This window comes from Mus musculus, chromosome 2, assembly GCF_000001635.26.
Source record: "Mus musculus strain C57BL/6J chromosome 2, GRCm38.p6 C57BL/6J".
Taxonomy (NCBI): domain Eukaryota; kingdom Metazoa; phylum Chordata; class Mammalia; order Rodentia; family Muridae; genus Mus; species Mus musculus.
This window is the reverse complement of record NC_000068.7, coordinates 154,542,549-154,569,958: the sequence shown is the minus strand read 5'-3', so window position 1 is coordinate 154,569,958 and position 27,410 is coordinate 154,542,549. Positions and strand designations below refer to the sequence as shown.

Below are 27,410 nucleotides of genomic sequence, written 5' to 3'. Positions count from 1 at the left end.
CCATCGGAGCCTCCGTCGTCACAGCCGCCCCGGCCAATGGAGGAGGCGTTCGGCGGCGCGTGGCTCTTTCGCGGCAAAAAGGATTTGGCGCGTAAAAGTGGCCCGGACTTTGCAGGCAGCGGCGGCCGGGGCGGAGCGGGATCGAGCCCTCGCCGCGGCCTGCCAGTCATGGGCCCGCGCCGCCGCCGCCGCCTGCCTCCCGGGCCACGCGGGCCGTGAGCGCCATGGCCGTAGCCCCCGCGGGCGGCCAGCACGCGCCAGCGCTGGAGGCCCTGCTCGGGGCGGGCGCGTTGCGGCTGCTCGACTCCTCGCAGATCGTCATCATCTCCACCGCGCCCGATGTCGGCGCCCCGCAGCTCCCCGCCGCGCCGCCCACTGGCCCTCGCGATTCTGACGTGCTGCTCTTCGCCACGCCGCAGGCGCCCCGACCCGCGCCTAGTGCACCGCGCCCGGCTCTCGGCCGCCCGCCGGTACGGACCCTAGGCGCGGGCGGGGGAGGGGACGGGCTGCTGCGCTGGGCGGCGCGGAGCCTGGGCTGGGCCTCGGGGCTCCGCCCCGGGGCGCGCATTGACTGACTGCCTTGCCTGTCTGTTTGCTGAGCCTCGCTCCGGGCCTCGGCGTCTTCACCGGAGCGTCGGAACCATTAATGATTGTGTCTCACGTGTATCCAGCTGGTGCTTGCTTAGTGCACGCTCAGGCTTTGGCACCAAATTCCCAATTCTGGTGTGAGCTGGGTGTTGTCACGTGCCCATCTGCCAGAGGGAGGAACTGAGGCCCAGAGATGGGGAAGTGCTTCACGCAGCTGCAGATGGTGGGGCTGATATTTGAACTGATGTCTGCTGGCTTGCTGCAGAACCTATGGCTAGGGAGTGCGCACAGTTGCTTGTTGGAGGTGAGAGAGGGTGACTGTTAGAGACATCTTCGGGAGATCCTCCTTAGTAGCTCTGCCAGGTGCAGGCCTGGCCTTCCAGGCCTCTGGGGATAGGCCTCTTGATTGGGAGGCCTTCTCTGCAGGGGCGGGGTGCTGGGCCAGCTGCTGCAACCCTTCCTTTGCCTGTTCTTCCATCTGCCACCCTTCCAGCTCCTGGTTGCCATGGAACTTTATTAATCAGGCGGACAGACCTCTGAGCCTCTGGAAGACTGGGTGGGCTGGGCCCCTGAGAAGGGGCCTCCAGTTCCTGGAGAGAGAAGACGTGGGAGGGAGATCCCTGGATAAAAGTCTCTTCCTGATTCTAAGCAAGTAGCTCAAGACCACTTTAGGCAGGGGGCCTAGAAAAGGCAGCTGGGTACGAGGAGAGTGGAACTTGGATCTAAGCAGGGGCCAGCTCCGTGAGTGGGCCACTATCTTCATTGTAGGGGTGGAGTGGACAGGAGGGGCGAGGGCAAGGCCCAGTATCAGAGAAGAAGCTGTTCAACTCCTGATGGGGGTGTGGGTGGCAGCTGGTCCCTGAGGCATCTTAGAGTAGGCCCCTTACTCCCCTTGGCACAGCGCCCAGTGCTGCCTTCCTTCCGGAATCACCAAGATGCTAATAATAATAACAATAGCAACCACCATTGTTTTGAGGATGTTTTGTGTGCCAGGCTCTGTGCTAAGCACTTTACTCACTTAACCTTGTGGGCAGCCGTACACTTTGTCATCCTTTCATAGATGAGGCTGAGGCCCACAACTGATAGAACTTCTTAAGCATTCAGTGACTGAGCGGGATTTCCTGGCTGTTAAAGGCCTTTCCTCCCAGCGAGGACGGCCAGTATTTGGTGGGTCAGCCGGCTTGCCTTGCATTAACTCCAGGGGCCTGTACCTGTAGGGAGGAGCTTGGGCCCTGGGCAGGTATTCTACATGTAACCAAACATTCCATTCGCTCTAGTTGAGTTAGTGAGTCCCTTTGTGCCCTAGGTGCAGAGGTAGTTAGGGAACCCCTGCCCCCATAGTACTTAAGGACCAGCAAACATTTTCTGTGGGAGAGGTTGACACCATCCCGGAGCCAAAGGCCAGGAATGCAAATCTGGATTTTGGCCTCTACCAACTTTGCTCTGGAATTTTGGGGGGGCAGTCCTTGAAATAAGCTACAGGCTTGGCTTGCACCCAGTGAATACTTGCTGGGTCCTTCCTGTGCACCTCTGTACACCTCTTTGCAGTTCAGACATTCCTCCTTGACCTACCTCTCTACCTTGTCATGTATGTGTAGATCCTGGGGGGGGGGGGGGAGGGGAATAGCACAGACAGGAGAACTGACACAGGTTCAAGGCCAGCCAGGGCTACATAGTGAAACCTAACCTTAAAGTAAGTTGGGCTGGATAGATGGTTCAGCCATTGAAAGCAATTGCTTCTCTGTTATGACAACTTGAGTTTGGATCACAGCCCCAACACTGAGGTCACATGGCTAACTTCAGTCTCCAGGGATTTGATAGTCTTCTCCTGTCTTTGGGTACCCATGTTCACATACATTCATACAGACACAAATTTCATTTTAAAAAGAAAATAATTTTAAAAAGTAAACTAGTTAAAAATAAATTAAGCCGGGCGTGGTGGCACACGCCTTTAATCCCAGCACTTGGGAGGCAGAGGCAGATTTCTGAGTTCGAGACCAGCCTGGTCTACAAAGTGAGTTCCAGGACAGCCAGGGCTACAGAGAAACCCTGTCTTGAAAAACAAAACAAAACAAACAAACAAAAATAAATAAAATATCAACAGCCTATTTTGGTTAATTGACTTCTTGAGTTCAAAGCCAGCCCGAATTACAAAGACCCTCTTTCAAAACAGTAACAGCAAGAAACTGAGGTTCCCCATTATAGTTCTTGTTTACTGTAGAAAGTATGTGGTACCATACATTAAGTCTGTAAGAGCCAGGCTTAGAGTAGAAAGCCAGCTCTTCTGCAGGGCCCTTGTTTTAGGTGTGACACTGTTGTTTTATTACACGAATCCCTGGCTGGTCGCTGTGAGTGCTTAATGCTGTTGGGGATTGAACCCAGAATTGAATGCACGCTGAATAAGTGCCAGGCCCCAGTCTTGTTTTTAATAGTTCTAAAATTTGCTGTGAGCCATGTGTGGTGGCTCCTTTAAAAGCCCAGTACTTAAGTGAGGTCCAAGGATCAGGAGTTCAAACAGTACGTCATTCACATTGCCCAGAGGAGGTAACCGTCTGCGCTGGCTCCCCCACAGACGCGCTCCTGTTTCTGAAACACTCTTAGAAGCTAAACTGGAGAACAGCTCCTGAGATTTCTAGTCCAGGAAGGGACCATGTATGTGTTAGCCTGTCACAGTGGTTTCCTTGTGTGTCTGAGCAGATTCTGTGCTGGCCTGGGCCTGCCTCGGTCTGTTACTGAGACTACATGCTGTTCCAGGGGCTGCATAAAGCTTTTGTGCCCTTCCTGTGTGTGTGTGTGTGGGGGGGGGGGGGGGAGGGGGTTGAATCATTCAGCTATCTGTATCTTCACCTATGGGTTTTAGGATCTCAGTGCTAGGGTTGTCTAAAGATGAGTGACAGAAACAAGCATCTCTTTGAGCTCTTACTTTAAAGCATGCCTTTGGGGATGGACAAGGGTATTTGGGGCTGTGTCAGCCCATGGGGTGCATATACTTGGATTTCTCCCTGGCTACAGATCTTCTAAGGTGGAGGCTAGCATAGGTCCAACAATCAGATATGAGTTTGCTGAGGAAATGTATGGGATTTAGTTACCACCCTGCTCTGGCAGAGACAGCAGAAGCAGTGTCTGCCAGTGTATGATCAACTGAATCTCATGCTGTCTTCTTCCTTGGTCTGCAGGAGTCTGTGGCAGTGTGAGGGTGGGGACATCTAGTCAGCACACACATACTGACTGACACTGAGGCTTGTGGCACACAAGGATGCAGAGGTTTATTGGTCCAGTGTCCAGTGACACTTTCTCGGTGGAGGTGGTAGGCAGGGAGAAGAGACACATCTTTAGTAGTTTGTAATGGATGGAGGAAAAAGCCAGGCTTGAGGCAGTATATAGAGAGTAACGGCCCTCTGAAGCCACTGATCGAGCATTAAGGGTCCTGCAGGAGGCAGCTCTGGGTGTGAGGAGGGGCATAGGATATCCTTAGAGTGGGGATTGGGAGAAGCCCATCTCCACAGTTCATGTGAGGAGTGCTGTTGGAAGGCTTTACTGAGGCAGAGTGATGTAGAGGGAGAGCAGCATGGGGACAGCTGTCCTGTCCAGTGGGAGGGTGATAATGGCTGTGGGAGGAATTCTTGGCAAAAGAATGTGACAGGTGGTGGGCCAGGTTGAGAGGGTTTAGTTGAGAAAGGCCTGTGGCTGGTGTGAGGATAGCGAGTCTGGTCCAGTTAGTGTGTTTTGAACTATCCCTGGGACTTCAAGGTCCGTCCTTCTTCCCAATACTGTGAAATTAGAACTCTTATGTTAAAGGGCATGGAGATTAGCAGCTTGGGGTCTTTCTCAGAGAGACCTGGGTAGGAATTGTGGCTCTGCCACTTGTCCATAGGTTGTAAAGCGGAGCTGTTATGTTGCCAGTTCAAAGAACAGAGTACACTGAGCACAAAGCTGTTGTGAGCTCCAGCTGCTGCCATGGTTATAGATACATAAATGAGTTAAAAACTAGAGGCAAGTTGCCTGGGGGACCTGTCCCCTCCCTTGGTGGCTTAAAGCACTTGTATAGTCTCTGTGGGTCGGGACTCGAGGGAGATTTAGCTGGTGCTTCCAGCCTGAGATGGAATCCTGTTGCAGCCAGAAAGCTCCCTGGCTGTAGTCGCAAATGGGCCTAAGGTTGTGGGGTTTGTTCCAAGCTTGCTATGTTCCTCCTACCTGGAGGAGTTCTAGCTCTTTGCCAAAGGGGCTTATCTTTAGGGCTACTTGACAGTATGGCACAGCGCTTTCTCCCGACCCAGCACCTCAGAAGAAGCATCACTGTCCCAGTGACCAGTCTCAGAAGTGACACCATCACGCCCAGCTTACGTTTAAGGGGAGAAAGTTAGCCCTTATCTTTGAAAGCCGAAAGCCTGGTGGCCTGTGCTTGGAAGCCCAGTACTTGGGAGGTTAGTGGCAGGAAGATAAGAAATTCAAGGTCATCCTTGGCTACATAGTAAGTTTGAGGCCAGCCTGGGCTAAATAGACCTTGTATTTGTAGGAGCTAAGGAGACTAATTGGTAGATTGTGTGGTAGTGTTCACGGGCCTTTATTAACCTCTAGCATTACAGCGATGATTTCTTCTTTGCTGGTGTGTTTAAAAAACACCGTCAGTCCTAGGGAGGTAATGTTGGACATAAATTTTGAACCAGGGTCTTCAGTCTTGAGCTTGACTGATTGGAGTGGTAGGATGCTAGCCTCATGCTGTGTCCTTCAGAATCTGTCTCTGCTCGCACACCTTAGCATCCTAACAGACATCAGACTGGGGTTGGGATACCAAGTCCTTAGCTAAGTCTTCTATGGTCTCAGTCCTGGTTATTGGGCAACTTTCTGTGTTTCTGCTACAGGTGAAACGGAGGCTGGATCTGGAGACTGACCATCAGTACCTCGCTGGTAGCAGTGGGCCATTCCGGGGCAGAGGCCGCCACCCAGGGAAAGGTGCCATTGACTCCAGCTTCTCAGGCCCAGACTGGGGGAGGGGTGTGGACATGGTTGTACACTCTGGGGCCCCAGTAGGCTGCCCAACAGGACTTCCTCAGGCCTTGGAGGTGGGGAGTTGCCCAGCTACAAGAGGAATGCTTTGGTTGGCAGACAACAGCCACAGAGCCTTTCTGCTTAGCCTGAGGGGAGGGAGACATTTGCCTCATCTTGCCACTCACTCTACATTGCTAGGGAGACAGGCCTGTTGGGGGCAGGCTGAGTGTTTGAGGACCCCCGCCTAGCCTAACCCCTGCCCCCCAGGTGTGAAATCTCCGGGGGAGAAGTCACGCTATGAAACCTCACTAAATCTGACCACCAAACGCTTCTTGGAGCTGCTGAGCCGCTCAGCTGACGGTGTCGTTGACCTGAACTGGGCAGCTGAGGTGCTGAAGGTGCAGAAACGGCGCATCTATGACATCACCAATGTCCTGGAGGGCATCCAGCTCATTGCCAAGAAGTCCAAGAATCATATCCAGTGGCTGTAAGTACTTACCAGGCAGGTGGGCAGGTAACAGCCAGACCAAGCCAAATTGCTTGCAGTGGCTTCCTGCATTCCCCACAGCTGGGAAACCAAGGTCTTAAGAGAGTTACCTTCCCCGGGGTGATAGAAGGGGAGGAACGAGCAAGTCTTGCAGATCCAGTTCCCTATAGCTGTACAAGGTTTCCCGTGTGAATGCTTGTGAGCGCGCGCGCGCGCGCGCGCTCACGCACACACACACACACACACACACACACACACACACACACACACACACATGCATGCCTTTCTGAGGGTCTCCTGTTCCCTCTCCCATGGTTGCCCATTCTTAGACCGCTGTGCTGACACCATTCCAGCTTTTGCTGTCATCATTGAGATCGGCCTTATACATTTGTGGTTTTGTTTCTACTTCTCTGCTGTACCTTCTGCCTCCCCAGGCATCCCGCTGCCTTCTCTGGCATATCTGCTTTGGTTTTTGATAGATGATTCTTCATTCTGTATTGTTTTCTTTTTACTTGATAGTGTGTCTCCAAATCGTTTGTATCTAATTCAGCTGTGTCATTCCATGGCATGTTTGTGCTATTGTTTTCTTACCTGGCTCCTTGGTGGGTGTTTGTTGACTGATCAAGCATTTTACTGAGCCCGTGCCAGTCTTACTCTAAGCCTACCTGGGGAGCAGAGCCACAGAGGAAAAGGAGCTTGCCAGCTTCTCACAGAATAGTGGTGGCAACAGATTGTCTTGAGGGTTAGGGCTGATGGATGGGTTGGGGGCGCAAGGACTGCTAATTCTTCACTGGCTTCCCACAGAGGCAGCCACACCATGGTGGGGATTGGTAAGCGGCTTGAAGGCCTGACCCAGGACCTGCAGCAACTGCAGGAGAGTGAGCAGCAGCTGGATCACCTGATGCACATCTGTACCACACAGCTGCAACTGCTTTCGGAGGACTCCGACACCCAGCGATATCCTTGGATTGGTCAGGGTGCATTGAAGGCCGACTTGGCCAGTGGTGGCGCCGCACTACTGAGACTATAGAGGTTACCTAGGGCTCTGATGATAAAAAATTCTGGCTTTGGAAACAAGACCTGGCTCTACATTGACTTACCATGTGACACCGAACAAGTTACTTGGATTTTATGGGCCTCAGTTTCACCTATAAAAGAGAGGACAGTAATATCTATTTCCAAAATTGTACATATTAATAGAAAAATAGCCAGGGCTGTGGTGGCGTGCACCTTTAATCCCAGCACTTGGGAGATAGAGGCAGGCGGATCTCTGAGTTTGAGGGCAGGCTGCTCTACAGAGCCAGTTTGCTGTCTCAAAAAAAAAAAAAAAAAAAAAAAAAGAGAAAGAAAAACGCTGGGCATGGTGGCGCACGCCTTTAATCCCAGCACTCGGGAGGCAGAGGCAGGCAGATTTCTGAGTGTGAGGCCAGCCTGGTCTACAGAGTGAGTTCCAGGACAGTCAGGGCTATACAGAGAAACCCTGTCTCAAAAAACAAAAATAAAATAAAATCTGACATTCTCTTCTGCTGTCTGAAGACAGCTATAGTATACTTATATATAACAAATAAATCTTTTTTTAAAATCAAGTAATACATTTTAAAAGAAGCCAAGGACTGGAGAGATGGCTCAGCAGTTAAAAGCATTTGTTACTCTTACAGAGGACCCAAGTTCAATTCCTTGCATGTACATGGTGGCTCACAGCTATCTGTAGTTCTAGTTATAGTGCATTTATGCCCTCTTCTGACCTCCAAAAGCACTAAGTGCTTGTGTGGTGCACATACAGGTATGGAAACCACTCATATACAGAAAAGACCAGGCTGAGAACAGGGATACAGACTCTGGGGGAGCAGAGCCATGGGGATATCTGAACTCAGGCTGCTCTGGTCCACATGCTAGGCTAGCCAGGGCTACCCAGTGAGACCCTGTCTCAACCAAAGAAGGAAAGCCCAGTGTGGTGGTATATACTTGTAATCCCAGGGCCAGGGATGAGGCAGAAACTAACACTGAAGGCCAATTGAGGTTATAGAGTAAGACATGCAACATAAGCATAGGTCACTGGATTACACAGACCCTGTCACCAAAGAGTGACAAACCTTTCCTTGGTCATTAATTTAGTTCCCGATTGTAGCTTCAAAGTTAAGACTTTAATTCACAAAAAGAAACTATTAGAAAGTGTGCCTTTTAGTGAATATCATTATCAGTAAGATTGTCAAAATCCATTTCCCAGTCCAGACCTGTTGAGCATTTGATATGAAATTATTACAGGCAGCCATGAGTTTGGAATTGGATGGGTAGATAGTCTCACTGTTGAGAAAGTTGAAGTTTAGTAATGAGATTCTGGGCAGCTACTATGGGCCAGGTGGTGGGATGAGGGTGTCAAAAAGGAGTGACTGGGGAGGCGTATGTGAGTCAGTGGTCCTTGACTCCCCCAACCCTGGCCTATGTGACCTGCCAGGACCTTCGCAGCATTGCAGACCCTGCAGAACAGATGGTCATAGTGATCAAGGCCCCTCCTGAGACCCAACTACAAGCTGTGGATTCTTCAGAGGTGAGACTAAGGACCCTAAGCCTTTCCAAGACAGGGAGGCTGGGCTGGTGCTCACCTAGGCCTTACCTATCTATCCTGCCTGCTGCCTCCACCCAGACATTTCAGATCTCCCTTAAGAGCAAACAAGGCCCCATTGATGTTTTCCTGTGCCCGGAGGAGAGTGCAGACGGGATTAGCCCTGGGAAGACCTCATGCCAGGAGACATCCTCTGGGGAGGACCGGACTGCAGACTCTGGCCCAGCAGGGCCTCCACCATCACCTCCCTCCACATCCCCAGCCTTGGATCCCAGTCAATCCCTGTTGGGCCTGGAGCAAGGTAGGTAGGGCCAGGGTTTGTAGTATTTGGCAGGCACTCATGGCAGCCCCTCTCCTGCTGGGCCTCTCCTAACTTGTAATGCCTCCTTTCTCCAGAAGCAGTATTGCCACGGATGGGCCACCTGAGGGTCCCTATGGAAGAGGACCAACTGTCACCACTGGTGGCTGCTGACTCACTCCTGGAGCATGTTAAAGAAGACTTCTCTGGGCTCCTCCCTGGGGAGTTCATCAGCCTCTCCCCACCCCACGAGGCCCTTGACTATCACTTTGGTCTCGAGGAGGGTGAGGGCATTAGAGATCTCTTTGACTGTGACTTTGGGGACCTGACCCCTCTGGATTTCTGACAGAAGCCTAGGGATTCAGGGTGTCTGGAGATGCCCACCTGTCTGCAGCTTTGGAGCCTCCTGCCCTGGGCCATCCTTCCTGCCTCATTGGAATAGCACGATCCATACCCTCTGTCCCAATAGCTTCTAGCTCTGGGGTTTGGTTGCTGCCACATTGAGCAGACCAAAATGGGAAGGATGTTGTACAGTGTGTGTGCATGCACCCCACACTGCGCACTGTGTGCCTGGGGTGTGTGTCTGAGTGTGTGTGTGTGTGTGTGTGTGTGAGTGTGTGTGTGTGTGTGTGTGAGTGTGTGTGTGTGTGTGTGTGTGTGTGTGTGTGTGTGTGTGTGTGTATGTATGTGTATGTGCACGTGTGCCCGGGAATGAAGGTGAACACATCTGTATGTGTGCTGCAGACACATCCTGGTGTGTCCACATGTGTGCATGGATCCATGTGTGCGCATTGGGGTGGGGGTGGGCTCTAACTGCACTTTTGGTGTCCTTGCTGCAGGGGCCCTGTGAGGCCCAGGGTGGCTGCCTGCTTTCAGAATCCTGTGTGTCAGCCAGGCCGGGTGGTACAGCTTGCCTGGCTGGGTTTGCAGGGCAGCAAGAGCACTGCTTAAAAGTTTTCCGATCGAAGCTTTAATGGAGCGTTTATTTATTTATCGAGGCCTCTGGCAAGCCTGGGGGGATAAGCAAAGGGTGGGGGGCATGGGTGATACCTTAAGTCCCTGTTCTCTGAAGCAAGGGCAGGATCCCTACCCAAGAGTTGCTGAGGCCCAAGCAGTTTATTTATTGGGAAAGGGAGAGGGAGACAGACTGACAGCCATGGATGGGCTGGAGAAACAGTCCCTTTGTACCAGTACTCCAGCCGCATGTATCCAGGGGATCTGAGATGGGGAGGGTACGTGAGGGCCTTGGCTGACTGCGGCCAGGAGGGGTGGGTATGCGTCCTTCCTATGGCTGGAGTGCTCCTCTGCTGTCCTCCCCACCCTCCAGTCTGCACTTTGATTTGTTTCCTAACAGTTCTGTTCCCTCCTGCTTTGATTTTAATAAATGTTTTGATGGTGTTAGGGCTGGGTTTGAAACTCTCCGCCAGCCAGAGTGAGGCTAGTGTTGGAGGGAATGTTCACTCCCTCTTCCTATCTGACTTAATTTCCTTTCAGTTTGTAACCCCTTGAGAAGAAAACTGACCCAATGGTGGGTAGGGAGTTATGCTTGGGACCTAAGTACAGAAGAGGGAGCGTCAGAGTCAGCTTGCTGTGCACCTTCTGAACATTAGTAAAGATGCAACACAGTGAACTGTGTTTGTGTCGAATGCTTTCCTGTGTGTATGTGCGTGGGCCTACGCTTGCAGCTGCTGTTCCCTCCCTATAGGCCTTGTAAGTAGAAGACCAGGGAGAGTTTCCTGAAAGGTGCTGGGGCAGAGATCTGGGAGAAGGAAGGGGTGATTGGCAATCCATGACTTGTGTTAAAGCATAGATGGAAGTCCTCTGAGCTGAGCATCTACAAAGCTTACTTCTTTACAACCTGGGGGCTAAGGGGGAAGGCTATTATCCTCATTTGACAGGGAAGTGCAGATGTCCAGATATAAAACGCTTGTGGGTCTGATCTATTAGGGCTCCTGCACTTAGAGCTTTGCCTGCCCACACCCGACTGGGTGGAGCGCCGGTTCCTGTGGGACTCCTGGCAAGATGTCATTGCCAGTGACTTCTGGGGTGACTCCTTTTGGAAGCCTCTTCCAGGCGGGGAAACCGAGGCCAGGTGGGGGCGGGGCCATGCTTGGGCCAATGGGCGCGCGCCCCGCCCCCAGCCAGCCTGGGCGGCCTGGTAACCGCAACCCGCAGCCTTGCAAGCCTCCGAGCCATGGCGTGCGCCGGGCTGCTTACTGTGTGCCTGCTCGGGCCACCTGCGCCCCAGCAGCCGCGACACTCTGCGCCTGCCGCGGGACACGCGCTTTTCCAGGACGTGAGTGGGGCACCGGCGGGCGGGCATCAGGCTCCCTAGGTCTCAGTCTTCCATGTCCCTGTCTCTCCCTCCACATCTGTTGGTCCTGCTTCGGTCCCTCTCCTAGACTATCTGTGACCCTGCTGTTGTGATCCTCCTGCCTTTTTGTCTTCCTGCCATTGCATTTCTTGTGCTGTCTGTGCCGCTCCGTGTCTCTCCTTGTCTCTCAGCAGTACTGCCCCTCACCCTAATTGTGTCCACTGGGGCTGGGGACTGCCAACACTCAGTCACAGCAGCCTGCTCCATGGCAGCCCCGGCTGGGCTGATAGGACAGGGGAGCCTACCTAGACCTTGAAGGAGCTCTGTCCTGCCCCGGAAGCCTCAGGCCTGATCAAGGGTGGCAGAGTCTTACAGTTGGTAAGGGACTCCTCTCATGGGCAGCAGGTGGCCTTGAGCCCCCTTTTGTAGATGTAGAGCATCCTACCCTGTCTCAGATCGCTGTGCAATCTTCCTGTGCTACCTTACCTAGCTAGAGGCAAAACTCCAAGTGCAGGAGCCCTAGCTCTGAGCGCCTCTCTTTCCCCCTTCTACTATGTGCTCAGCAAGTCCTGGCTCTCTTCTGCCCCTATTCTAGAAGTCCCTGCCAGTGTAAGAGGCTGTTGTGCCCCCTCCCCAATGCCCTAGTGACTCAGCACCTTGACCATGGTCCTTCAAGCCTGAGGAGGCATGTTTCAGGTCAGGAGGCACCCTGGGGTATGAATGGAGTATCTTCATTCAAGCTTAGCTCTCCTGCCCCACTCCCATCCAAATTACCCCAGCCCGGCTGCGTTGAGCTGCTGTGTGATCCCAATCCAGTAGCAGCCCTTTCTCTGAGTCAGCCTAAGGGTTATATTGGTTGATTAGCCTAGTGACCCTGAGGGAGTTGGGTGGAAGAGTTTAGCATTCAGGACCCTGGGCTCTATGAGTTCTGTCTAGGCTTTGAACTTGTCTGTTTCATCATTGCCTCTACAAATAAAATCTACGGGCCGTTGCCACCCTCCTTGTTCCTTACACAAATGTGTACACACAGATGCCCACAGTCTTCATGATGAATTGGCCTTATAAGAGGTCCCAGCCCTGAAAGGGTTAAACTCTAAGCTGCTCCCTCACATACTAGTGGGAAAACCAGAACACCCAAAATAAGCAGGCACAAGGGAAAGAGCCTGTTCAGTGAGGGTAGGTGGAGAATAGTGTGTGGACTTGGGAGAATACCCATAAAGTCAGGGTGGGGGAGGGGTGGGGAGGGAAACATTCAGATCTGATATGGCTTCCAAGGCTTCTCAGGAAGATTCTTAGCCCATCTGTCCAACCTTCCTCAAGCTGGGAACATGCCAAAGGCTGCTACATCAGAGCCAACTCGGGCTTGACTCCAGCTGTGGGAGGTGAAGGTACAGAGAGCTGGCCAGGAGCACCCACCCACCGTGAAGCCAGCCCTACAGCAGGAGGGAGTCAGCACTAGGGCTTGCTGTGAGAGCTTCCTGTGCTACCTTGCTGGAGACTCCTGCAGGACTTCCCTGAGCAGGGTGAAGGCGATGCAGGGGGGCTGGCTGCCAAGCTGGAGCCCCACTGGCTTGGGAGGGGCACCCCTATCTCCCTGGCTCCCCTCACAGTGCCCACTTATTTCCCTTTGTCCCCTAGGTTTTCCGAAGAGCAGACAAAAATGGTGAGTGGTTTCTTCCCTTTGGGTCCCACAGTGTGTGTGTGTGTGTGTGTGTGGGTGTGTGTGTGTGTGTGTGTGTGTTGGGGGGGCAGAATGTGAGAGTCAGGGACTTGGGAGGTATAGTGGGGCGGGGGCAGGGTAGAAGAGCTAGGGACTTGGAGGTACAGCTTGAAGTCTCGAGAGCTCAAAATGGGGGATCAAGCAAGCAACCCTTCCTGGAGTGTACAGAATAGGGAGTGGGAAGTGTGGTTTGATCTGAGGCTGGAGGTGGGGGCTTATGTTAAGACATTACTCTAGCTCAGTGATGGTAGTGTTGTAAGATGTCCTTACAACAGCTTTCTAGGTGGGAATTCTTCATTCCATTTCACGGTAAAGGAGTGGAGGTTCAGAGAAGTGAGTCAGTTGTGGGCCTGGGATCCAGACTTGTGTGGGACATCACCCCAGGCTCCCTGAATGAGGGGCAGGGCACTCATCTGGCCTTCACTTTTCCTTTCCCTGGGCCTGCAGGCTCTTGTTTCAGCCTCTTTGTGTCCCCAGCGCTTGCCCTTTCATGGGTCTCTTCACATTGGTGCAGACCATTAACTTAACAAACATGCTCATGCTGGATGATAGTGGTGCATACCTTTAAACCCAGCACTCGGGAGGCAGAGGCAGTGGATTTCTGAGTTTGAGGCCAGCCTGGTCTACAGAGTGAGTTCTAGAACATCCAGGGCTACACAGAGAAACCCTGTCTTGGGGGGGGGGGGGCGAGAAAGAAACCCAACACCCTCCCCCAAAAGATACCTGCTCCCAATACCTTCTGCTATAGAGGCTCAGACCCTCCCCATCTTGCATATCATTTAGACAGTAAATCCCATTGCCATTTTATCCTTCCACTCTCTGCCTCTGCTTACATGCCCCCATGAGGGGAGCTCACTCTCGTCCCAGCCAGTCTGCAGCTTTGTAGAGTCTGGCTGGTGGGTAGGCTTTGCATGCTTCTCTGTGACTTCCTAGAAAGGTCCTGGGGTCAGAACATGGAGGTCTCTTCTACCCTGGGGCAAGACTAGTTTCTGGGGCCAGGGACTGTACCCGTAAGTCCTAAGCTGTGTTCTGATGTGTTCCAGGCTGTTCTCTTACATTTCCATTTGGCAGACATTGAATCCCTACCAAATGTATCCTGTACAAGGTGGGCCCTGTTTCTTTCAGCATATACTTTTTGGAGGACTCTTGTCCTTTTGTTCAAAACAGTCTGGGCCTCCGCTGGAGTCAGAACCCTAGGCTATCTGGCTGAGTGATTGTGAATGTTGCTGGCCTCTGAGGAGCCTGGATAGGGGGACAGGATGTAGCTAGGACTTAAGGATAGCAACACCACGCCTGTCTCTCCCCAGATGATGGTAAGCTCTCGTTTGAAGAATTCCAGAATTACTTTGCTGATGGGGTTCTCAGCTCTGCGGAGCTGCGGGAACTGTTCAGCGGCATCGATGATCATCTCACTGAGTGAGTTCAATAGAAGGGCCGGCTTGCTGTGGCAGAGCCCGGCCAGCTCATCCCAACCCACTGTGTCCCCTGCTGTCAGGTTCTTGCTGGAGGACAGGGGGTGGGGAAAGACAACAGGCCCAGTGCCAACTTTGTCAACCCACCCACACCTTCTCCAGCTCCAGTCTTGTTGCTATACTGATTCCAGCTGGGACCTCAGAATAACCAGACTTGAGTCACCAACCATGCTCAGCCCTTCTATTCCCAAGCAGAGGATGTTTGAGGACAGCTGGGTTCTGCCTGCCTCTGCCTGTGGATGCAGATGCAGGAGTCCATACTCTCTTGCTTCCCACATGCCCACATCTGGTTCACGTGTATGCTCCTTCCCTGCTTCTTCACTTGGGGACACACACCATGAACATGTACAGCTACCCCTGTCCTCTCCTTTTCCTTCCTTTCCCTTCCCGTCCCATCTCCTTAGTGTAAATCCTAGACTAGGTCAGCATTCAAGGTTTCAAGGACTTAGACTGACCCTCTGAAGGGCCTGTGACCCCTCCCCAGCAGCCATGCTATGTGAGGCTCAGTAGGAGCTGGCTTGCTGTGGCACAACCAGGCATCTGTCTGGTTCTCCAGGCCCAGGTGCTAAGAGTCTCAAAGATGTTTTCTCTTTCCCCCACAGCAATTTAGAGACAGAGAAACTGTGTGGTGAGTAGTCTTGTGTCCCAGCCCCTGGGCGGGTGGGTGTGGTGAGGGATGCTTTATGGGGCTGGCCTCTTGGGATGGGAAGGCTGGAGCAGCTGAGGAATTCTGGGCTGGAGAGATGGTTTAGGCTAGTGCCCCTGGACCTCTTCTGCCTGCAGACTACTTCTCCACACACCTGGGTGTCTACCGGCCCGTGCTGGCTGCGCTGGAGTCTCTGAACCGTGCGGTGCTCACTGCCATGGACACTACAAAGCTGGTGAGTACAGGGAGGGGTCGTGGGGAGCCTGAAGTGTCAGAGCCCAGTGAGGCTGTGGAAACGAGGGTTGGGTTCAAGTTCTGGCACTCCTATTTACCAACTGTGCCATTTCCTCCAGAGCCATAGTCTTCTCTTCAGTAGCCAGGGTGGCTCACACCTGAACTCTCAGCCTTCAGGAGACAGAGGCAGGAGATTTGCTGCTAGTGTCAGGCCAGTCTGGCTAGAGAGAGGAGACCCTGTTGGGGGAGGAGGAGGCGGAGGCAGACATGTTTTGTTCTTTGCTCTGTCCCCTGTGCCCAAAACAATGCAGGCAACATAGTAGGTTTTGCTGGCCTATTATAATTGCTGGGGGCTGTCAAACCAGGGTCCAATAGGTACAGGCTGGGACATAGATGAGTTTATACGTGTCCACAGGTACAGGGAGACAATGAGGCAGGGCCTAACCTCAGGACATGTGAGACGGTAGGTATGTCTATGCCTAGTTTGTTAGCCTGTGCTATAACCTGTGTAGACAAATGGTGACAGCCAGAGCTCCAGACCCTGAAAGTGACCAAAAAACAAAAACAAAAGCAACCTTCCTTTTATGTGTTAAGAACCATCTTTGCCAAGCCGGGCGTGGTGGCGCACGCTTTTAATCTCAGCTCTTGGGAGGCAGAGGCAGGCGAATTTCTGAGTTCGAGGCCAGCCTGGTCTACAAAATGAGTTCCAGGACAGCCAGGGCTATACAGAGAAACCCTGTCTCAAAAAACAAAACAAAACAAAACAAACAAACAAACAAACAAACAAACAAAGAACCATCTTTGCCAAGAATAGGTAGTTTATACTTTTTCTCCTCTGGGTATTTCTGGATATTCTGGAACTTGCTCTGTAGACCAGGCTGGCCTCAAACACAGAGATCCATGGGCCTCTGCCTCCTGAGTGCTAGGATTTTTACGCTACCACTACCTGAAGACAGCTTAAGCCTGAGACTGGGCAATAGAGTGAGATCCTGTCTCAAAAAACAGAAAAAGATCTCCTTTTAGGGGGTGACAGGCCTGGAGTGTTACCTGAATGAACTTGTTTTGGTACTGAGGATAGAACCCAAGGCCTTACCTGCCAGGTACTGCACTATACTCCTGCCCTCTGACCTCACTTTCTGCAGAAAAAGGAAAAATGAGACGTCAGGGGTCACCTGAGCACACAGCATAGGACAGGACTTCTAGTTCCCTCATGTAAGAGTTTTTTCAAGTATTGTTCTTTAAGTTTGGCCCTGCTGAACTGGCATTCTCTAAACTGGTTTGGGTATTCAATTGAAAGCAAAAAGGAGGCTCAGGGTTAGCTCAGAGAGGGAAAAGGGCAGCCCATTCACATACGAGAACCCTGCCAGCTGTGAACACGGCAATCTGTTTATCTGGTTCTCCGTGCTAGGACAGAGGTACAGCCTCTGTTCCTGAAGTCCCCCCTGGTGGCACCATCCATTCTCGTTCAATATAAAACTCAATCGAATACATCTCGCACCAGCAAAGGGCCGTGTTCCTGGTACATGGCCCGAGTCATCCAGCGGCACTGAAAGGAGTTCAAGGATGCCATCATGGATCCTCCAGTCCACACAGCTGTGTCCCGCCCGGGATGAGCCACCAGACAGGGCTGCAGGGCCGGGTACCCATGCCTCCGGCACTGTGCCTCCAGCTCCAGGTTCATGCGCTCCACAAAGCCAGGGAAAAGGGTGGAACCTCCAGCTAGCACCACCGTATTGGCCAGCCGTGTCCGCAGTGTTGTGGGTATCTTTTGCAGTGCTTGGAAGGCCAGCGTGGGCAGTCCTGGCTCAGGGTGGCCTAGGAGACTTGGCTGGAAGATGGGTTCAGGGCAGCGGAAGCGCTCGCTGCCGAGGCGCACGTAGCAGCCATTGCCCAGGCAAAAACAGGCCCTCTGGTGGCGGGCAGGGTCACAGATATCACCCTGGAAATCTAGCGACACATAGCAGCAGCGCTTCTTGAGCTGTGTAACGGTCTTGCGGGACAGGCCCTGCAGCTGAAGATCTGGGCATGCTGCCACTAGCAAATCTCGAAAGTAGCGCGACAGGGTACTGCCTGCCACATTCAGACGGAAGGTGGCCTTGTGCCATGAGTGACCCGCGTAGATGGGTGTGGCGTGGCACACGCCCGCGCCCGCCTCCACAGCCAGCCCACTGAAAGCTCCTATGGAGCAGAGTGCCAGCAGCGCTGTGTTGGCCATGTGGCACGCAGGCACTGTTAGGGCCTCGAACAGCAGCTCAGCCACCTTCTCTCGGCCCTTGGGTGGTGCTGATGGTGAGTCGCTCACCAGCACAGGCCACTGCTCGGGGTGGACCTGCAGGCCTCCCACCATTAGGCGCTCCCACAGTCCCTCCAGTGCGTCCCAGTCCACCACTACTCCATGCTTGATAGGGTGCGCACGGGCCACGCCGCCTGCCAGCTCGCAACCTGGTGCTCCTGGCAGCACAGGCCGGTCCCAACTGGGCATCAGACTTGAGCTCTTCAGCACAATGCGCGGCTTCATCTCCCCAGCGAAGCCTGCCTTGGTGAAACCTGAGCCTTGGTCCACTACCACAGCAACGTGGTCCAATGAAGGCAGCCTGTGGGCGCGGCGAGTCCGGTGCACCGAAGACGCCACCTTCAGGGCTCAATGTGCCCCGAAGCCCTATGGGCCTTCAGGGCGGATAACTGGCCCTCTTAGTTCTCAGCTCCGCCTTTGGCTATAAGGCTCCACCTCTTAAGAGTAGGGATTCCTTTTTTGTGGCACTACCTCAAAAGTAGTGTCACTATTAGTCAAGACTTGATTCTTCCTTAGAGTCCCAGAGTCCCAGCCTTCCTAGGCAGCTCTCTTCACACGTCACTTAGCTTGGCTAGAGTTACCTGGATGTAGAGGTGGGAAGGAACTTAGATTGGGCTCATTATGACCTCAGCCTTGCAGGCACCCCCTCCTCCACCCCCTTGCGTGGGCTAATGGCAGCAGCCATTTGGGAGCCCATGTTAAGGATCTGTCTGTTTGGAGTATTTATGTGCTCTGGCTAGATGTCCAGCACTTTAACTCTCGGTTCTAAAGAGAAACTTCAGATGTACAGGTACTTTCCCTGTGTGACAGCCGCATGGGGTCTGGTCTGACCCCTTCAGCTTTGAAGCTCACATAGCAACCCTAAGCAAGTCCAAGTCTCTTCCGTGGTGTTTCTAACTCCTAAAGACAGCAATGAGCCCTGCCTCCTGGATAGACCATGTTGGTTGCAAATAGAAGACTCAGATGCACCTAAGCTAAAATAAGGATCTTATTACAGAGATCCTGGATATTTTCTGGATCATAGGGGCAAAAATAGGTCTTAGGAACAGGATCTGCCCATATAGGTATAACTGGGAAGGTCTCTTAAAGTTCCCAATTACAGTTGTAGGGGAGATGATGGAGCCAGCTTGAGCCAAGCATGCATGTGCTGATAACATTTGACAGGGCAATTAGCTCTCGAGTAGGGAGACACATACTGTGTATGGTTCACACATTTTCCAGCACAATTCCAGCCTGTGGATAGTAACACAAGTGCAGCCTTAATTGCATAGCTTATGGTTCTAGTGAGCTGAGGCATTCTGCCATCTCTAGCCCCAGGTGAAACATTCTCAGTGTGTAAGACTTTTTTTTTTTTCTCGAGACAGGGTTTCTCTGTGTAGCCCTGGCTCTCCTGGAACTGACTTTGTAGACCAGACTGGCCTCAAACTCAGAAATCCGCCTGCCTCTGCCTCCCAAGTGCTGGGATTAAAGGCGTGAGCCACCACCGCCCAGCTCAATTTTTGTTTTAAGCAATCTGTGGTACTGAATTCAAGTTACTCCTACCCCATCCTCTTGAGTGCTGGTATTGTCACAGGAATGGTGGCTTTAGGGTCTGGTCTGGAGCTGGGTGTGGGATCCAAGAAAGCCAGCAGTGGCTTCTGTTCAGAGCATGCTGCTTCTCTCGGGAATAAGAGTGACATCAGAGGCCACTGGTGCTATGTCAGTATGGAGGAGCAGAGGGAGAGCACTGATGGCAGTGGGGATCGGCAGCTGGGTGTGCATACACTAATTGTAGCCTTGGCCTTTGGAGGGGCAGCAGAGAGACTGAGGATTATATACTAGCAGGGGAAACTAATTTGCCATACACAGATTAGTGGTTTGGAAGAAGATTTTGGCTACAAATGGTAGAGGATAGAACTGGTACCTCTGGAGGAAAGTGCTTTGATTAAGGGACCCTAAAGTTTGGGGGACCTGAGTGCTTGGGAGCTGACAGGCTGTAGGGTGAGAGACTAGAGGTTCAAGCCCCTTTTCTTGAGTGTGTGCCAAAAGCAGACTCTGAGGTTCCAGCTTCACCATGACTGACATCCTGGTATGATGTTTGTAAGCCTGAAACCCTTCCTCTTCCGAAGAGGGATTTTTGAACGTTGGGGACTCTTGGAGACCTCAAACCTTTGCCTGAAACAAGTTCTTCCTAGCGTTGCTCAAGTCCACCTTCAGTCTACGGATTTGGCATGAGCTGACCTTTGTGCTACGAAAAGTAAAAGGCAGCCCTAGCTCCAGGTCGTGTTGGTGACTGTTCTAACTCCTACTCGCTCGGGGCCTCAGTTTTGACCAGGTGACCGACAGCAGGCACAGAAGTGGCAGACACAGGGTTTGCTATGTGCTCTTTATTGAGCAGAGTCCTGGCGCTAGGGGTCGTGCCAGGCACTCAGGGCCGCGGGCGAGGGCAGCGGCGCCGCTTGCGCGGCTGCTCCTCGCGGGGGTCGCCTTCACCACAGGCATCGCGTTGGGTCAGCACGTGCGCATACAGCGGCTGCCAGCACTGCGGGACCTTGGCCCCGCCCCCCGGCCTGCCTCCCACTCGACGCCCCTCCTCCTGCAGCCGTGCGTCCAGCTGCAGCAGCAGCACCAGGATCCTTTTCATCTCCCGAGCGCGCGCGCCTTCGCGCCTGTCCACGCCGTCGCCAGCCCCACGTAGCATAGGCGCCACCGCTGGGAAGCACGTTGGGGCGCCGAGCGGGTCCTCAGTTGGCCGCACCGGCCTCACAAATGGGCCCGCCGCTGCCTCGGCCAGCTGCTGCCGCTTGTCCAGCGGGAAAAGCAGCACGATCTTGGTCTGGGGGTGGGCGGGTGTGAAGGGAAGAACATGCCCTCGTGGGGCCTGAGGCTTCTTCCGTGCCCGACCCAACCTCCGGAGCCCCACTGTGCCCCGTACCCTGAGACCCTGCCTCCCCACAGGAACCCATTGACCACTGCATACTTTCCCAGCCTTGATGCGGGGGTTCTCACCCACACGGGCAGGGTCAGGAGCCTCTCGCCACTGAAAGAAAGGGAAAGTGGCGTGTTGCGAGGCCATGGGCTGGAGAGAGGGTGTAAAGGTATTTCAGGTCTGTGGTCCCAGAGACACTATACCTGATCCCTGGTTGAGAGAGCACTCTTCCTCCTCCCCCCCTCCCCCCAGCCATTGCTTCTAGAATCCCTATACTACTACTACCTATATGGGCTCCAGAGATCCTGTTCTCTCTAGAGAGTCTCTAACCCCTCATGCTCCTGGCACCCAGCGTCCCTTCTAGCCTCTCCATACTCACACTTGGCTTCTTCCTCTTGAGATGGCTGAAGAACTGCTTGTGACGGGCTTTGTCCATGTCAGGTGGCCTGTCCTTGTTGGCCTGATTGGGTGCTTTGGTCCTCTTGTGGGAACTGCTGTTTCCCATGATAGGACTGGTCACAGGACTGGTCACTAGAGGCCACTGCCCATGCTGCCTCGGCCCTGCCCTCTAACCAGGGGCCCCAGTTTGGCCCCGCCCATCAGGGTAACTGTATTGTGAGCTCACAAGTGACCTCACCACACCAAAACTCTGCTCCTCCCCTGTAACTCCCAGGGGAATCTGGCCACTGCTCCACTGTCTATGACCTCTTCTGGTCTTAGCTTCCCAGCTGCAAAACAGGGCTAGTGCTTTAACAAAGCAATACTTATAAGGTGCTTAAGGGTGAGTAGAGGGGGACTTCTATGGCTTTGATTTGAATCCTGGCCTGCCACTAATTAGCTGCTTAACTTTGGCTCAGATTCAACCTCTCAAGGCCCCAGATACAAAATGGAGTCAATTATGGTTACTGAAAATTGTTAAGATGGTTAAAAACAATTCTTGGGATGAGTCTGGTATGAGGAAGTTGGTTCTGCCAAGCAGGTTTGGTTGCAAACAGTAGAAAATCGATCTTATACCTCCAAAGGAAAACTACCAAAAAGATGTCATGGAAACAGAACCCACAGACTTAGAGCAGGACTCGGGCACTACTCTATCCCATTTGTTATAAGCATGGTCCAGAAGCTACCATCTTAGTTTAACCAAGGCAGATCATACATCAAAAATGAAACCCATTAAGGCCAGTTTTACACATGGTACAAAATGATGTGTGATATGACCCCGTACTGGCTGACATTTGCTTGTTCTTTCATTATTCCACTCAACAATCCATTTAACAGACATTTACTGCATTTTGTTGGAAGCTACATATATATATATAGGTCTCTATTAGAGGCCTCACTAGCTGTTGCAGAAGCGAGCATGAGCCTTTTTTTTTTTTTTTTTTTTTTTTTTGTCTTTTCGAGACAGGGTTTCTCTGTGTAGCCCTGGCAGTCCTGGAACTCACTTTGTAGACCAGGCTGGCCTCGAACTCAGAAATCCACCTGCCTCTGCCTCCCGAGTGCTGGGATTAAAGGCGTGCGCCACCACGTCCGGCTCAGCCTTAACTTTGAAGAGGAATTGAGATCCAGGAGAACCCAGTGTCCCAGGAGGGTATGATCCTGTGAACCAGCCTCATATGCAAGGATGAACAAAGTCCATCTGCACTGGGAAAAGGGGCCTTAGAAGCTGGGCAGAGTGGTTCCCATCTTTAATTCATTCTAGCACTGGGGAGGCATATACAGGAGGATCCCAAGTCAAGGCAAGTCTGGGCTAGAAATTAAGACCCTGTCTGGAGACAAAGATGGGAAGTGAGTGGTAACTAGCTTGTGCTGGCCTGCATGCTCTGTCCACTTCCATTGCTGCTCTCATGAGCAAGGTAAGCTCCCTGTTATCTTGCCCTGCACATAGGAGTATGAACAGGCCTCCAAGGTGGACCAGTTTGTCACACGATTTCTGCTGCGGGAGACTGTCAATCAGCTACAAGCCCTGCAGACCTCCCTGGAGGGAGCATCAGACACCCTGGAGGCGCAGGCCCATGGCCAGCGGTATGTGAGGGTGCTGCTGGGCTGCGGGTATGTGGGTGTCTGTTGTTCCTGAGTTCCAAACTCCTCAGTATCCCGTTCCATCCAGCCTTCCAGAGGCCACATTCTTGGGGTCATGATCTGCTGAGAGAAGGGGTCAGTGGTTTGGGGGCTGGGCTTCAAAGACCCAGGAGACCTGTCTTACCCTACCTAAGTCTGGTCCTGTGCTGAAATCCCAGTCCTTGACCCTATGGGTCTGGGGACACTGGACTAACCTTCTACTTTCCTTCCAGGTTGGATGAAGAAACTATCAAAGCGCAGAGTAGGCCCTGTGGCAGCCGGAGGGCAGGACGCAGAGCCCTAAGGAGCATCAGTTGGTCACCATCCTGGTCTCCTGGATCCTCTGATACAGGTTTGCCTATGGCAGGGTAGGATCTGGCTGCACAGGGCCAGGAAAGACGTGGCATCTCCTATTCTCTCAGGGCTTTGCTCTGCCAATGTTCCCAGTTCACCCTGAGCGGCCTCCCTTCAGGGGTCCTGGCTGATGTCCTCCTGGTCCCTCTGCCAGGGCGGAGTTCAGAGGCTGAGCAGCAGTGGCGGCTACAGGTCAACCGCCTCCAGGAGCTCATAGACCAGCTTGAGTGCAAGGTGAGAGGCTGGGTGGCCAGTGCATGTTCACGCCCATGCATACTAGAGGCTCGGTCTGTGTTCTGTGTCTCTTGCAGGCACCCCGGCTGGAACCCACACATGAGGAGGACCTCACCAAGGGGTTTGACTCGGTGAGCTTGGGAAAAAGTACTCAAGCTCTGTCTACCCAGATCTGGTAGGCAGGTGCTAGGCTTTGGATCTTGCTCTATGGCTACCTTAGGTTTTCTGTTCTCTCATTTGTACCTGTGAAAGTCAGGCCTAAGGTAGGAATGGAAGCTGGAAGGCACAGTGGGAGATGGTACAGCAGAGGGGGAGGGTCAGTCAGTAGCTTGGAGGATGGAGTCAGAAGCTGGGAGGTTGTGGGGACTTGATCCCACAGGGGGCAGATCTGGACCACATTAGGAAGACTGGATTATACTCTGAGCTTGGCTTGTCCCCTGACTAGCTGCTTTCTTGCCAGCACATCCTTGTGGCGCAGAGGCAAGTGCAGGTGGCAGAGGATGCCCTGCAGGATTTTCATCGTGCTTTGTGCTGCTACATGAACTTCACAGGGGCCCAAAGCCATTGTCTGCAGTGAGTCTCTGGAGAGCCAGTGGGATGGGTGAGTGGGTGGGAACAGAGAGGGTGGGCACCCTGGGCAGATAGGCAGTGGTGGTCACAGCTGTGGTCCAGCCTGGCTACCTCTTTGGTTCTGCAGTGTGTCTGCCCAGAAGATGCTAGACAATGCTGCTTTCACCCTGTATGAGTTCTGGCAGGATGAAGCCTCCTGGAGAAGGTGAGTGGTGGTTGGTCTAACATCTGACATTGATGGGGTTCTGGAGGACATCGGACCAGGTTCAAGTCCTGCTCTCCTAATCACTGGCTGTGTGACTTCAAATAACTAACCTAACACATCTGGGTCCCAGATGAGATGATGTGTAAGGAATAAATGCAAGCTAGGTATTGAGTGCATGCCAGTTATATCAACCCTGAAGGCAGAGGCTCAGAACACAAGGCCAATATGGGTCTTTCAAATTCAACAAAGCTCTGTCTCCAAAAACAAAAACAAAACTAATATCCAAAAAACCAACCAACCAAAAACCAAAATAACAAACAAAACAAAACAATCATACACGTTGGCCATGGTTGCGCCAGCCTACGATCCCAGCCCTTGAGGCAGAGGCAGGAGGATCAATGATTCAAGGCTAGTCTGAGCTAGACCCTATAACAAGACCCTGTCTAACACAAACCCTCCAAACTCAATACAATACTGATGTATAGTGTGCCCCCTGGGCTAGGGGCCTTCATTTAGTCCTGGCAGTAGCCGAGTGATGGAGGTACCTTGTTCCCAGTTAGGCTACAAGCAGTACTGAAGGGTTGGTGCCTTGAGTCCAGGAGCTGGACTAGTGTGAATGACTTAGAGCCCTGATCTTAGAGCAGATGACTCAGCCTCTGTCTGTTCCATCACCTCCCAGGCACCAGCAGTCACCCTGCAGCAAGGCCTTCCAGCGCACCCTCATCGATCACCTGCAGGCCCCGGACACTCTCACCACTGTGTTCTTCCCAGGTGCGCATACCCCTGTGCTCCACACAGCTCTGGGATCCAGGAGGGGAGCCCCCCTTATCTCCTGACTCCTCAACCTCTCATCCACAGCCTCCTGGTGGATTATGAATAATAACTGAGTCAGTTCTGCTTAAACTGGAGACTGCAGCCCTGCCTATCATTCTGGAGCCCTCTGCACTGGTTGACTCTACACTAAAATCATGGAACCTGCCTGTTACCAGGCTAAAGGCCTGGTCATCTGGTAGAGGGTCTCTCAGCCCAGGGATCAGGAGCTAGGCCGTTTGCTTGCTTTATTTATTTTACTGTTTGTAGCTTCCAAGCACCTGGGCTTCTGCCTGATTCAGGAAACCCGGATTCTGGTCCCCCTTCCCTCTCTACCTTGCTGTGTGACCCAGGCAGATCCCTCACCTCTCTGGCTGCCTAGGAGAGTCCTGCTTTCTGCTTGCTGCTTTGGGGTTAAGTTTCTGTTCTTCCTCAACCAGTGGCAGAACCAGGACTGATGCTCAGGGACTCCCCTCTCCCCCCTCAAACCCTGGAACCTTGACCCTTGAGGCTAGGCCAACTCAGTCTATAGTGTAGAGACCCATGGGGTCAGCCCTAAAATTTCTACCATCAGTGGTTGTACCAGAGACCTCTGGAAGATCCTGGGTCGGTTTGCATGTCATTTGCCTATCATTTGCATGTCTTATCCCACCCATTCTCAGGGTACTAAGGGAAGCCCCAAGAAGACCTTGCAGAGTAGCAATAATTTGGGCCTAGAGTTGCCTGCTGCCCCCACCCCCTCCATCAAGAGATCTCTGAACCCCAGCCTGGGCCTTGAGCACAGAGGCAATAAAGCTGGTAGTCACCTGTGGTGGTCTCTCTCTCTCCCCTGTCTCTTGTCTGTCTGTCTGTCTGTCTCTCTCTCTCTCTCTGACTCAGGGAAGAAAGCCTATCTTTAGAGCTGCAGTTGGTTCCCAGCGGAGCTGCCACACTGGCAGGAGCCTCCTCCTCATTCACTCAGCTAAAGGCTGTACCTCCCCCAGACCCTCCTTCCAGAGTCCTGTCTGGGAAAGAGGAATGATTTGGCCTAGGCTCAGCTTCTCCCTACAAAACCTTCTCAGTGTTTCAAAGCACTTGTTTGGCTGGATTCCTTGAGGGGACCTGTCCCATGCAGAGCCTGCCAGGCTGGCCTGTCCTCTCCACTGTCTAATAGCATATTCAAGAGTCTTACCAGCCACAGTAGGTCAGGGGGGCTTCTCCAGGACAAGACTGAGGAGTAGCCAAAGAAACACCTAAAGTGGTGCTCTATAGGGCGGTGCGTGGCACCACACAAGCATGGAATGGATGTCTCGTCTCGAATGTAGGTGTCCCAAGCTCGGAGTGGCAGGGACTACTCAATGCAGTCAACCGATGGAAGCCAAACAAGATGGCTACTGAGACCAGGGGAAAGAAGGAAGACTGGGGGTGCAGCCAGGAAGGCGGGGCCCTTAAAAGAGCTTCATTCTGGAAGCTACAATAGGATTTAAGCCAAGGCTGGTAGCCAGGGTCTGAGTGCTGCTTCATTCATGCCCTGTGTCTGATTGCCAGATCCTTGCTGGGTGCTGGGGGGTGGCCAGAAAAGCAGCTCTGCTGGCAGGAGTGCAGACTGGCCTTTTCTGTGCTTCTCTCCAATGGCCTCAAGAGGCCTGGATGCCTTGGGCCAGCGACCTAAATCCAGCAGGCTCTAGAGTGTGCAGCCAGTATCTGTTTCTGTTCCACATGGGCCCTTGGAGAGATGTGTTACCCACACTGTGGTTTCAGTGTGTGGGGGTCAGAGGACAACTCAGGTATGGTTCCTTGGGTACTGGTTTAGTTTTTTTTTTTTTTTTTAAGATTTATTTATTTTATGTATATAAGGTTTCAGTGTGTGGGGGTCAGAGGACAACTCAGGTATGGTTCCTTGGGTACTGGTTTAGTTGTTTTTTTTTTTAAGATTTATTTATTTTATGTATATGAGTACACTGTAGCTGTCTTTAGACACACCAGAAAAGGCATCAAATCCCATTACAGATGGTTGTGAGTCACCATGTGGTTGCTGGGAATTGAACTCAGGACCTCTGGAAGAGCAGTCAATGCTCTTAACCGCTGAGCCATCTCTCCCAGCCTGAACTCAGGTCTTCTTAAAAGCTGTACTGACTGAGCTTTCTCAACAGCCCCTTGCTTTGTTCTTGAGACAAGATCTTACTATGTAGCCCAGGTTGGCATGGAAGGTATTTTCCTGCCTCCACATCTGGCCCCACTGATACCTTAAAGATGCTTAAGACCTCTGCCAGCTTCTCTCAAGGACTGTATCTTTAATCTGATGTCCCAGGATGTTTTCTGTTTAGCAAGAGTTAACTTTAAAAAACAATTTTTTTTTGAGACATAGTCCTCAGACAGGCCTTGAATTTGCTGAGCTCTTCCTGCCTCGGTTTCCTAAGTGCTGGGACATAGGCTTATAGGTAGAGCTGACCTTCAAGTTTGTTTTTAGACAGGGTCTCACTGTGTAGCTTGAACTCAGAGACCCACCTGCCTCTGCCTCCCAAGTGTCAGAATGATTCTTTTCATTTTATTCTTCTCAGGTACTGGGGATGGAGTCCAGGGGCTCGCATGCTATCCAAGTGCAGTGCTACTGAGCTACAGTGTCAGACTTTCCATTTTCTATCTTAGTTTTGAGACAGTGTAAAACTTGGGTGATCCTCCTGCCTC

General features: G+C 52.6%; 4 protein-coding genes across 15 annotated transcripts; 2 read left to right on the top strand and 2 right to left on the bottom strand.

The window, feature by feature from the left end:
• Nucleotides 1-66: 66 nt before the first annotated feature.
• On the top strand, nt 67-10,559 carry E2f1 (E2F transcription factor 1). 2 transcript variants are annotated; one of them, NM_007891.5, is made up of 7 exons: nt 67-470; nt 5,451-5,541; nt 5,845-6,064; nt 6,869-7,021; nt 8,498-8,612; nt 8,709-8,928; nt 9,024-10,559. In NM_007891.5, the coding sequence occupies exons 1-7, from the start codon at nt 225-227 to the stop codon at nt 9,269-9,271; spliced, it is 1,293 nt and encodes a 430-aa protein (NP_031917.1). In that variant the 5' UTR covers nt 67-224; the 3' UTR covers nt 9,272-10,559. The 2 variants fall into 2 exon arrangements, with proteins under 2 accessions (NP_031917.1, NP_001278034.1); NM_001291105.1 differs by lacking the exon at nt 67-470 and adding an exon at nt 533-892.
• Nucleotides 10,553-25,568, top strand: Necab3 (N-terminal EF-hand calcium binding protein 3). Of its 10 annotated transcripts, NM_001379149.1 has the most exons (14): nt 11,105-11,221; nt 11,835-11,935; nt 12,878-12,902; nt 14,267-14,375; nt 15,034-15,059; nt 15,215-15,312; nt 22,398-22,534; nt 22,804-22,922; nt 23,079-23,158; nt 23,236-23,289; nt 23,619-23,731; nt 23,856-23,933; nt 24,613-24,704; nt 24,792-25,554. In NM_001379149.1, the coding sequence occupies exons 2-14, from the start codon at nt 11,927-11,929 to the stop codon at nt 24,818-24,820; spliced, it is 969 nt and encodes a 322-aa protein (NP_001366078.1). In that variant the 5' UTR covers nt 11,105-11,221; nt 11,835-11,926; the 3' UTR covers nt 24,821-25,554. The 10 variants fall into 10 exon arrangements, 7 of the variants coding, with proteins under 7 accessions (XP_011238015.1, XP_011238014.1, NP_001366078.1 ...); NM_001379148.1 differs by lacking the exon at nt 11,835-11,935 and having other exon boundaries at nt 23,043-23,158; NM_021546.3 differs by lacking the exon at nt 11,835-11,935 and having other exon boundaries at nt 11,106-11,221.
• Actl10 (actin-like 10) lies at nt 16,683-18,183 on the bottom strand. The gene has a single exon (NM_001171640.1). It carries the CDS (start codon nt 17,827-17,829, stop codon nt 16,789-16,791), a length of 1,041 nt encoding a protein of 346 aa, NP_001165111.1. The 5' UTR covers nt 17,830-18,183; the 3' UTR covers nt 16,683-16,788.
• Nucleotides 19,909-21,055, bottom strand: 1700003F12Rik (RIKEN cDNA 1700003F12 gene). 2 transcript variants are annotated; one of them, NM_029305.2, is made up of 3 exons: nt 20,892-21,055; nt 20,564-20,623; nt 19,909-20,419 (listed from the first exon to the last, which is right to left on the bottom strand). In NM_029305.2, the coding sequence occupies exons 1-3, from the start codon at nt 21,015-21,017 to the stop codon at nt 20,012-20,014; spliced, it is 594 nt and encodes a 197-aa protein (NP_083581.1). In that variant the 5' UTR covers nt 21,018-21,055; the 3' UTR covers nt 19,909-20,011. The 2 variants fall into 2 exon arrangements, with proteins under 2 accessions (NP_083581.1, XP_017174794.1); XM_017319305.2 differs by having other exon boundaries at nt 19,955-20,419; nt 20,564-20,662; nt 20,892-21,038.
• Nucleotides 25,569-27,410: the final 1,842 nt, after the last annotated feature.

Excerpts from the sequence above, each read along its gene's own strand:
- E2f1 (NM_007891.5), top strand. The coding sequence starts at position 225 with ATGGCCGTAGCCCCCGCGGGCGGCCAGCACGCGCCAGCGCTGGAGGCC. Across the intron at positions 471-5,450 it reads CGGCTCTCGGCCGCCCGCCG|GTGAAACGGAGGCTGGATCT; the intron begins GTACGGACCCTA and ends TTTCTGCTACAG. Across the intron at positions 8,613-8,708 it reads AAGCTGTGGATTCTTCAGAG|ACATTTCAGATCTCCCTTAA; the intron begins GTGAGACTAAGG and ends GCCTCCACCCAG.
- Necab3 (XM_011239712.1), top strand. The coding sequence starts at position 10,948 with ATGTCATTGCCAGTGACTTCTGGGGTGACTCCTTTTGGAAGCCTCTTC. Across the intron at positions 22,923-23,042 it reads TCCTGGATCCTCTGATACAG|GGGTCCTGGCTGATGTCCTC; the intron begins GTTTGCCTATGG and ends GCCTCCCTTCAG. Across the intron at positions 23,934-24,612 it reads GATGAAGCCTCCTGGAGAAG|GCACCAGCAGTCACCCTGCA; the intron begins GTGAGTGGTGGT and ends ATCACCTCCCAG.
- 1700003F12Rik (XM_017319305.2), bottom strand. The coding sequence starts at position 21,017 with ATGGGAAACAGCAGTTCCCACAAGAGGACCAAAGCACCCAATCAGGCC. Across the intron at positions 20,663-20,891 it reads TCAAGAGGAAGAAGCCAAGT|CCCATGGCCTCGCAACACGC; the intron begins GTGAGTATGGAG and ends CCCTCTCTCCAG. Across the intron at positions 20,420-20,563 it reads CCCGCATCAAGGCTGGGAAA|ACCAAGATCGTGCTGCTTTT; the intron begins GTATGCAGTGGT and ends GCCCACCCCCAG.
- Actl10 (NM_001171640.1), bottom strand. The coding sequence starts at position 17,829 with ATGAAGCCGCGCATTGTGCTGAAGAGCTCAAGTCTGATGCCCAGTTGG.